Consider the following 9,935-nt stretch of genomic DNA (forward strand, 5'->3'; position numbering starts at 1 on the left):
ATTCACTCATTTATTCTGATCACTTTACGTGAATGAAGCAAAGCTGTTCATGTTGTTAGGTGGAACTGGTCAGTGCTGTTTAATTTGTATCTTTTAAGATCAACATGAGTGAGATTTTGTAATAAAATCATTCACACACAACCTGTAACATGTACGAGTGAAACCTGCGGTTCCCTTCCTTTCATCCATGTTAAATACGTAAGAGCATCAGCTTTGATGTTTTGTGTTGCAAAGCTTCAGCTGGTGTTAAGGGTACGTATAATTTCAAAAATCTCCAGGACTCAGAACATGAAGATCTATTGCCATGGAAACAAATGTATCAAAGTTGGGTAGGATCAAAAAGCTTTGCTCATAACCAGGACAACAGTTGCATTAGAATATGGAGGAAGTGATGGATGTTTTAGGAGCGAGCATTAAGCCGAAGGACCTTTGTAAGTCCTCTTCTACAGAGCTGCAGCATTCAGTGTCCAGAGTTGGATCTTACAGGTTGTGTCTCAATCCCCTGCCCCCAGCCAGAGAGAGCATTTTTCTCTACCATTAAAAAGCACATATTTTTTAAAGATCTTCCATACCGCACTTTACAACATTCCTACATCATAAAGCTGTCTTGCTTATAGCAATATAAAGCAGTTGTAAAAATTACATGCTTGTAAACAACCTTCCATACATTTGGAAGAAGTAGAGTGAGATTTGCACTTGTCTGCGTGTAAGTGGAGACCTGTTTGTCCTCCTGGTGGGCCACGGCACAGGGAAGGGACCGCTGTGGGATTGGGAAGACCAAGGGATGCCCCAGATGAGCCGCCGCTCCCCTTGGCCCATGCAGGGACATCCGTGGGATAGGGGGACTGGGGGTACTCTGACCAGCCCTGCTTTGTAGGTGCCCTGTGCACCCACATCTTGGATGGCTGATCCAAACTGATCACGAATTTCAAACTCAAGAGCTAAGCCTGGGTGCAGAGGGACAACTGCGTGGCCCAAGGCTGGGCTGGGGAGTAGAGGGAGGGCTGGAAGGAGGGCCGGGGCATGGTGTCTCCTTACCCCAGGCGTTACCATAGTATGGATTATGGTATGGGACCTGTCTTGCCTGGCCTGGCCGACCTCAGGATGAGCATCCTGGGCTGTTTTGGCACCTGCACAAGCAGGCCTCTGCAAAAGGGCACAGGGCTGCTTCCTCAGGTGACCCCCAGCGGACTCACTCACAGCCTAGATGGCCAATAATTTATTCTGCTTTTATTTCTCTTTTAAATTAAATATGCATACGTAATATGCACTTTGGAGCGGGCAAGGACCCTTCTGCGGGTGCCTATGGAGCCGGGCACTCTCAGGTGTGTAATTAAGAGGTGTGTAATTGATGTACAAGGAGAAGAGATCTCAGCGCATTGCATAAAAAAAGGAAAGGCCTGGGGCAGGGAATAGAAGAAGAAACCCAAACTGGGCTGTACGGTGCTTGCCAAAGTCCTGCACCTTTTTTTCCCGTATCAAAGTTTGCACGGGAGTAAAGCGAGGGTTTTCTCTGCCGTGGGATTCATCCCGCCAGCAGCCGCCCACTCATTTCAGAGCCCGCAAAAATGTCTGCGGAGAATCGCCCTCCCGCTCCCGCTCCCGCTGGAATCCCAGCCCTCCTTCCCACGGCCCTGCACCGATCCCCCGGCCCCCGCTGCCCGCCCGGCCCCAGGGCAGGTGCCCCCGCTGCCCTCCCGGCCCCGGCCTCCCGCCGCCCCGCTCCCCCCTCACTCTTCGCCCCCGCCTTGCTTCGCCGCGGAACTCCCCATGTCTCGCAGTTTAAAGGCAAATCACGCAGAAAGATTAACAAAAGTTTATTAGTCATGAAGTATTAAAATTGTGACAATGAAAGGCTTCAATGCAAATTCAAGCAAGCAAACTATCCCCAAACTTGTGACAAAGGACTCAGTGAATCCCCACAGAAGGAAGTCCTGTCTTTTTTTTTTTTTTTTTGCCTGCGATTTAAGACACCTCTCATATCTCACACGCCACATCAAAACCTATAATTCTTCATATCACATACTGAAAATGATTTTATTTATCCATTCACATTAACTTGATATAAACGTGTCCGGAAAAGTCAAGTAATATGTTTTATATTAGCTCAAACATTTATTAAGAAACCCAAAATTCAATAAATAAGCACAGACAATAAGTTAAAACATATCACGAATCGACCAGTATGTAACAAGAATGCTTTATCTACACAAAACATCCTATTTCACATCGTTTGTTCATTCCTCCAGCGGCCCTGCCCTGCGGCGGGGTGACCGGCACATGCAGGCGGGCGGGCCGCGGGGCCGGACCGGACCGGGCCGGGCCGGGCCGGGCCGGGCGGGGCGGGGGCCGCGGCGGCGCCTCCGCCGGCGGCAGCGGAAGATGCAGGAGGGACAATAGCAGCAGGAACGTAAATAAATGCGTAAAGAAAGGTGGGGCGGATCGGCAACTCAACTGTCACGAAATCAAAGGTCCGAAAAAGGGAAGTGCTCTTGCTTCTTTTTTTTTTTTTTTCTTTTTTGCCTTTTTTTTGTGCGTTTTACTTTTACAAAACGAAGCTTTTTTTTTTTCTTTTTCTTTTTCCCCATCTCTTTCGCTCTCTCTCGCTTATAAATGCTTTATCAAAATCGATTTGATTCTCTCTGGGGTCTCCGTACCGCTCCCCGAACCGGCCCGGCCGCCCCCCGACGGCAGATCGCTGCTCTTAAATAAACCATAAAAACTAAGGAAACAAAACCAAAATGGATTTCTTTGCAAAGCCGGTCGGGCGGCCGGCGGGACCGCCGGGTCGTGGCGACGGAGGGAGGCAGGGCCGGGCTCGGAGAGGCCCCGACTCCTTCCGCCGCCGGGGAAGGGCGGCCGCCGGGCGGGCCGGGCCGGGCCGGGCCGCGGGGGGCGGGAGGGGATGCGCGGGGAGGGGGGGTTGGGAGGGCGGGGGGTGTTTCTCGGCCCACAAACCAGTCCGTTGGCGTCTGATTCCAGATCCTGAGTCGACTCCCTGGTAAGTCAGGTGGGGGAAGGCGGGGGGCCGGGGCGGGCCGGGGCGGGCGGGCGAGGCGGGGGTGCGGGACTTGGCGGCGGCGGCGGCGGCAGCAGCAGCGGCGTCGCCGCGGGGCTCGGCGGCGGCCATTAGGTGAAGCTCATGGAGACTGTGTGCTCTAGTGCTTTGCGGCGGAGGGAGGCGATGCTGGTTCCCCTCCACACGTCGCTGCTGTCCGGGGAGCTGCAGAGCTGGGGCGAGCCCGTCACGTTGCTGGGCCCGGGCAGGGAGGCGGGCACCATGCCGGGGAAGGCGGGCTGGTAGAGGTGCGACTGCAGCCCGGCGCCGTTGGAGCCCGCCAGGCTGTTGGAGAGGCCCATGGAGTTGGGCGGCGGCCCGGCCGCCAGGCTGCACTGGGAGAGGGACTGCGCCATGGCCTGCTGCCGGCCCAGCGCCGGCGGCAGCGGCAGCTGCGACACGCCCGGCATGGCGGCGGCGGCCCAGCGGGTGTCGTTGGCGTGGAAGGAGCAGAGGCTGTCGCCCATGGCGGCGGCGGCGGCGGCGGCGGCCGATGGGAACTGCGGCAGCCCCGGCGTCGGCAGCAGCGTGCCCGGGGCGCGGAAGACGTTGGTGGTCTTCTTGCGCTTCTTCCACTTGGCCCGACGGTTCTGGAACCAGACCTGCGGGCGGCGGGCAGCGACACGCACCGTTAGCCAGGACCCGCCCGCGCCGCGGCTCGGTGGGACGGGATCCGCCGCCCCGGCCCCGGCCCCGTGTCCTGTCGCTCCCCCGAGTCTCTCCCCCGCGGCCGTCGTCTCTGCCAACGGCCGCTCTTCCCACACCCGCAGCCCCACGCGTGCCCCCGTCACGGGTTAACGAAACCGCTGGAACTTTGTAAACGAAAACGATCGATGTGTCCGTCCCGGGACTGAGCCGCCTGCGGCTTCCCCCCTCAGGGGGGGAGGCTCCGGGAGAGGAGCCTAGCCTCCCCACCAAAAAAAACCCAGTAACACGAGCAAAAAATAAACGACCGGCCCACGGCTCTTGCCTTTGCGTGGAAGCGCTCCCGAGCCGCCACCGGCGCGGGGCGCGGCGGGGCGGGGCGGGGCGGGGAGCCTTGCCCCCCCCCGGGCCGCTCTCCCCCCGCCCAGCGCCGCCCGGGTCCTGAGGCAGGAAACCCTCCCGCCAAACCGCCCGCATTTGGGTCTTTTTTTTTTTTGTCTTTTTTTTTTTTTTTAAAAAGGTGGTTTAGGTAAGCGGGCGCTGGCGGTGCCGGCGGGGATGACCCAGTGGGTGCCGGCGCACCGCTGCCGAAAGCACCGGTGTGGTTGTTAGGGGAGAAGAGCCGGGTCCGGCTGCAAAGCGGAGGAGCGAGGTCCGCCCGGACCTGCGGGGCGTCCGTGGTTTCATCCTACGTACCCATGCTGGGAAGGACGGGCGCCCATTAGCGGGAATGAACAGCCCTTGGGGAGCTAAATGTTATATGAATAATCGAAAAATCGCGTTCAATTATGTTTTAGGGTTAATAGTTAAATTGCGGCTACAAAATCTTTTTATGTTTCATGGTTTACTGGTGTTGTAAAGAATCTCCATCAGGTCTGATCGCCTCAGCTCATAGCTACGCTGCATATGCTTTTAAAATGTGAATGTTTCCAGTTGAAAACTAGTGCATGACAGATTAAAACGCAGGGAAAACCTGGGGGAGATTTTGAAAATGCACACATGACAACTCTAGAAATATATTAACCACGAGCGTTTGGCAACTTTGGACTCCTTTTAAAATGCAACTAGCCCCTGAAAATTATTAATACAACAGTGAGAATCTAATGGAGGTTGGAATCTAAAAATCTACCCTGATGATGTCTGCTGTTACAGTAATATAGACATACTGTAAATGTATTTTAAAATATATAGCCCATTTAATTCCCCAGCTATAAATGGGGGGTTGGGGGGAGAGAGACAGAGAGAGATAAGGGGAGACAATATCACTTTTGTTTTTCTTATTATTCTTTTTTTTTTTTTTTTTTTTTTTTCAGGAGCCGAAGCTTTATGAAGATCTCATTGGAATCCAGCAGATGATTAATGTGAAGATTTGGTAGGAAATCTGGAGAGCTGTATTAAAGCTCAGATCTCAGGTTCATTTCGATCAGCCAGCCGTGAACTCTGGGCCGAATTCATTACACTTTAATAGTGCTGGGAGAGGAAGAAAATGCAATTTCTCATTCCATTAGAAAACTAGAAAATACTCTCAGCTTGTCCCCTATTAAGATGTGGCAGGTGACGGGACCATTGTGGGGGACACGGTCAATGGAATTACAGCACATTATTTTTGTTCGTATAAAATATTGAAAGGCAAGCCTGACTGTGCAGAAGTTATTTCACTGATTTGGTTTTTATGTAAATAAAATATTGAAAGTTAATTAATCCGTGCTAGAGACTAATGATTATGCTTATTATATTGCATTTGATCGCGTAATTTGCATGATTCTCGCATTGCTGCTTAATAAGCCATTCCAGGTTATAAATAATTCTGAAATTGGTTTCTAATAATGGCATGCTATAAAAAGAATGGTTTTATTACAGCAGCCTGAAAAGCAGAGCAATATCAGACGTGGAATTGGACTCCTGTTTAAGCACCAGCCGCTTTAATAATTATTTGAATGTATCATATACATTAAATACAGATCTAAAATGAGGAAAGTGGTGATTTATCCTAGCATCTAAAACCCTTAAAAACATATACAGCTGCTATAAATTAACTATTTGGAGCATTCCTTAATCAGTGTGGAGCCCACATACTGCAAGGAATGTGTAGGCAATCTGTTAACTATAAAGAAAACTGTAAAGTACTCGTATAAGAACATAAACCAATTACTATTTAATTTAAATTTGGTCAAGGAGCAGTGATACATCGGATTGTGAAGTAAATACATTAAATAAATTATTTTGCCTTAGATTACATAATGTTAATCATTTTGAAGTGTTAATTAAGAAGGTTATGTTGATCTGATTAAACTACAGAACATTATTGTAAAAAATATTTAAATTGCCACTCTATTAAACTGTTTTTATCAGCAGTCTCGAGCTATTAGCATTGGTTTAAGATTATGCCGAGGCCATTAAAATACTTTGTCTTTCTTCCTACGAATTTCTTTGATGTGCTGTTAGAAAATAACTATTTCCATTTTATATTTTATATTTTACTTCATTTACCACACTCCTAATATTGAAATTGGTATCATTAACCTTTGGGAAACCCAATAAAGTTTAATAGACCTCGTTTTCTTTTTTCATAGAGTCAGTTGTCCAATTATATTTTATTTGTGAATCTAATTTCTTTCTTAATTTAAACTAATTATAGTCCTGTGTAGGCTGAGTCAGATTGTTTTACTTTTTAAAAGCAGACGTGCATTTTTTGTCACATTCGAGAACGGAGTCGGTTTCCGTTCATAAAAATGTTCATTTAGGGATTTCTCTTGACGTGTCTTTATTTAGCTGAGGAGCCTGGGCTTGCCGAGAGGGATTTTGAACACCGGCTGCGGTGAAGTGCGGCGGCATTCCCGGTGCACTGCACTGAGCGGGGATGCGCATCCCACAAGTGCTTCCATTGTGCAGGCTTTCGTTCCCCGGAAGGGACTCGCCCAGAAAGTCGCTAAAATACCCTTCTACACACAAAAGCCGCATCTGAGCTGTCTAGCGGTTGAATCCATCTCCCCCTTTTCCAAATTTCGTTTATGTTTATTTGCCTAAGTAGTTTCCTATGTGCCTCTGTGCGAATATATGCATGTCTGCGTGCGTGCGTATATGTATCTACTTTAGAGAACAAAGTACACCCTACATGTTGAAGTTGCTCCCTACGCCTGCCGTCCCCAGGCATTACGGAAGCCAGTTCGGGGAAACTCCGAGTCCAGACACAACCGCCCTTTACCGAACAGCCTTTTCACGAGCCTGTGTGCCTCCCCCCGCCCCCACCCCGACCCTCCCGGCGGCGGGCTCCGGGGGACGCCCCACCCCGCTGCCGGCGGCCCCCCGGCCGTGCCGCCGGCAGCACCCTGGACAGCGGCCCCGCGCCTGCTGCCCGCGGGGCGCCGGGCGGAGCCCCCGGCAGCACCCTGGACAGCGGCCCCGCGCCTCCCTGCCGCCGCCGGACCCCGCTCCCGGGACGGGGGCAATTCCCGGCGGTCTGGGCTCGCCTCTCGGCGCCCAGCTATTGCCGGGGCTGAGACTCGCCCCTCTCGGGCTGTGCCTCCCCGGGCTCTTTCCTGGCGCGGGTCGGGCCGCGGAGCGAAGGGAAGTTCCGCCCGCGCCCCGCTCGGGACCACCGCACTGCGGGAGGGCAGGGGACAGGGGGACACCCCACGGGGAGAGCTTTGCGGAAAAGGGGGCCGGGAGGGTGTCCAGTTTCAAGGCTTTCTGACCAAACTGTTGCGTTCGGGGCTGGGTTTCCTCCGCCGCCGTCGGGCTGAGGTTTGGGGGCACCCACCCCCACCCTCCCCCCGACCCGCTGCGCCTGGCCTCGCCGCCGGCTGGCAGTGCCGCCGTCGATGCGCCCGGGGAAGGGGCCGACGAGCGCGGCGGGGACGGGCACTGCGCGGGGGCGGCTGCTCATACCTGCACCCGGGACTCGGTGAGGCCGATGCGCAAGGCCAGTTCTTCCCGCATGAAGATGTCCGGGTAGTGGGTCTTGGCGAAGCTCCTCTCCAGCTCGTTTAGCTGCGCCGGCGTGAAGCGGGTGCGGTGCCGCTTCTGCTTCTGCTGCCCCTGCTGCTGCCCAGCCTGGCTGGGGTTCTGGCCGCCCTGCTGGCCTTGCTGCTTGTCGGGGTCTTTGGCGCTGACGGCTAAGGAGCTGGGGTTGGATCCCACCGTGGTGATGTCCTCCCCCGGCAGCAGGGTGGTCCCTTCCACCGTGTCCGAGTTGGGAGCCATGTCCCCCGGGTGTCCCCCCGGATCCGAGCCCCCTACGCCCAGCCGACACTTCACCGCCTCCCGGTGTCCCAGCAGCTCGGCCGCATCTTTCATCCCTGCGGAAGCACAGCAGCCGCGGTCACTCCCCTGCAGCCGGGCATGTATCCATCAGAGCCGCTTCCCAGCGCACCGAGCCGGCGAGAGGCATCCAGCCACCGCCACCGCCTCCGCCCCACCGCCCCCCGGCCGCCCGCCAGCCCCGCAGCCCGGCTCGGCTCCGCGGCGCGCAGAGCCCCCGGCCCGGCGCAACCCGGGAGGGGGAGAGAAAACTTTACACCGAGCAGCTCCTCTTCCTGCTTAAATAACCAGCTCCCTGCCGGGCCTCCCCTTGCGAGACCGAGGGAGGGGAAGAGGGGGAGGGTAAGTTTTGCCGGGTTCAGCTTGGGTTTTCCAGCGGGACTGGTAAAAGAAAGAGACGGAGAGAAAGAAAGAACACTCGAGCCGCCTTGCTGCCGGGAGCTTTACCTCCCCGACAGATGTGCGGGGACCTCGGTCACCCTAGCCGATCTTTCCCCTCTCTTCCCTCCGCTCCTCTAAACAAACGCGTGAATAACCATAAATAGGTAGATACGGATATTTCTCTATTTTTAAAGGAAAAGAAGGAGAGAGGAAAGCGAGCAGGCAAGCAGGAAAAGGCCACCCAGAACTCCTCCGTAAATACCATCGAGCTCATCTGTCCTAAAATAATAATCGTCATCATCATAGTAATAATGTGTAGGTATGTATATAAAAACAGGGGTGAGAGAAATTAAATGATCCACAACTCGCTGTAGATCTACATACTCCGTAGGTCTCCTTTTTTTTTTTTTTTTTGATGTTAAATCAAATTAAACTTTAATACAGCACAATTACTTTTAAAGGAATTAGCCCATTTAGATTGCATTAAGGTAAAATAAGGAACAAATTGTCAATTTCCTGCCCCGGCTTCCTCCCCGCTCGCCGCCGCCGCCGCCGCCGGTGCAGCCGCCGCGGGGCGGGGGGGTGCCGGGGGAAACTCACCGAGACGGGCGTCCAGGAGGTCGGCGTGAGACAGCATGGCGCACCGCTCCAGGGCGAAGGCTGTTCCCCCCCCAAATTTTAGCGGCCTTAAGTTATTTAAAATAGATATAAGATATAAGATATAGATATATATATATATAGATCCCCTAAATGAAAGAAAATTCGGTGTGTGGTTAAAAAGGGGGTCTCTTGCATTATAATGTCCTTTAGAGAGACGGGGAGGTGCTTAACACTTCAATGAACCCGTGAGCAGCTCGGCGCGGGGACCAATCAGGAGGGCAGCCTGCAAATGTCAGCGCCCGGAGCGCCCCGCTCCGCCCGCCCGCCGCCCGCCCGCCGCCGCCGCCGCCGCCCCGGCCTCCCGCCGCCCCGGCCCGCACCGCGCCGCCGCTCCCTTCCCCGGCTCCGCTCGCGTCCGCCGCCCTCCTTCCCCTTCTCTTCCAAATGCACACTTGCCACCCTCCTCCCGCACCGGGTCACCCCCGATTTATTGTTTTTTATTCTTCCTTTTTTTTTTTAAATGTCCCCCCCTCGCAGCGCACCCCCGGAGCCGACCCGGTCAGGCTCCCGGGGGTGGGCTCGCAAGCCCCAGCGCCCACCGCGGGGCGGGATGTAAGTGGGTGAGCGCGGGAGGCTGCGCGGCGCGGGGGCGAGCAGTGCTGGCCCCGCTCGCCGGCCGCCCCGGGGACCGGGCTCGGGGGCGGCGGCGGAGACCGCGGCCCGGCTCTCACCCACCCGCCGCCGCCGCTGCCGCCGCCGCCGGGCCCCGACGGCAGCGGGGCGGCGAGGAGAGAGAAACTTGCGCCAGTTCCCGCAGCGGCCCGGGCCGTGCCGGCTCGCCTGGCCCCCGGGGCTTCCCGCCACCCCGTCCTGTCCCGTCCCGGTGCAGAAGCACACCGCAGCGGGAGGAAAGGGAGCCAGGCACCGGCGCGTCCCGGCCGCCCGGGGAGCGCTGCCTCCCCGGCCGGGGTTTAAATTCCCGTAAGCCCTA

The 9,935-nt window shown here is 55.0% G+C and overlaps 1 protein-coding gene across 1 annotated transcript; it reads right to left on the reverse strand.

Moving 5' to 3' along the window:
- Positions 1 to 3,129: 3,129 nt before the first annotated feature.
- Positions 3,130 to 8,981, reverse strand: LOC115337088 (orthopedia homeobox). Its single transcript, XM_030005110.1, has 3 exons — positions 8,945 to 8,981; positions 7,592 to 8,001; positions 3,130 to 3,660 (listed from the first exon to the last, which is right to left on the reverse strand). The coding sequence occupies exons 1-3, from the start codon at positions 8,979 to 8,981 to the stop codon at positions 3,130 to 3,132; spliced, it is 978 nt and encodes a 325-aa protein (XP_029860970.1).
- Between the last annotated feature and the right edge of the window lie 954 nt (positions 8,982 to 9,935).

Source organism: Aquila chrysaetos, chromosome Z (genome assembly GCF_900496995.4).
Source record: "Aquila chrysaetos chrysaetos chromosome Z, bAquChr1.4, whole genome shotgun sequence".
Lineage (NCBI taxonomy): Eukaryota > Metazoa > Chordata > Aves > Accipitriformes > Accipitridae > Aquila > Aquila chrysaetos.

What these genes read in the sequence shown, in the direction of transcription:
- LOC115337088 (XM_030005110.1), bottom strand. Translation starts at nt 8,981, where the DNA reads ATGCTGTCTCACGCCGACCTCCTGGACGCCCGTCTCG. An exon ending in CCTCCTGGACGCCCGTCTCG is followed by an intron (nt 8,002 to 8,944) that starts GTGAGTTTCCCC and finishes GTGCTTCCGCAG; the next exon opens with GGATGAAAGATGCGGCCGAG. An exon ending in TCACCGAGTCCCGGGTGCAG is followed by an intron (nt 3,661 to 7,591) that starts GTATGAGCAGCC and finishes CGCCGCCCGCAG; the next exon opens with GTCTGGTTCCAGAACCGTCG.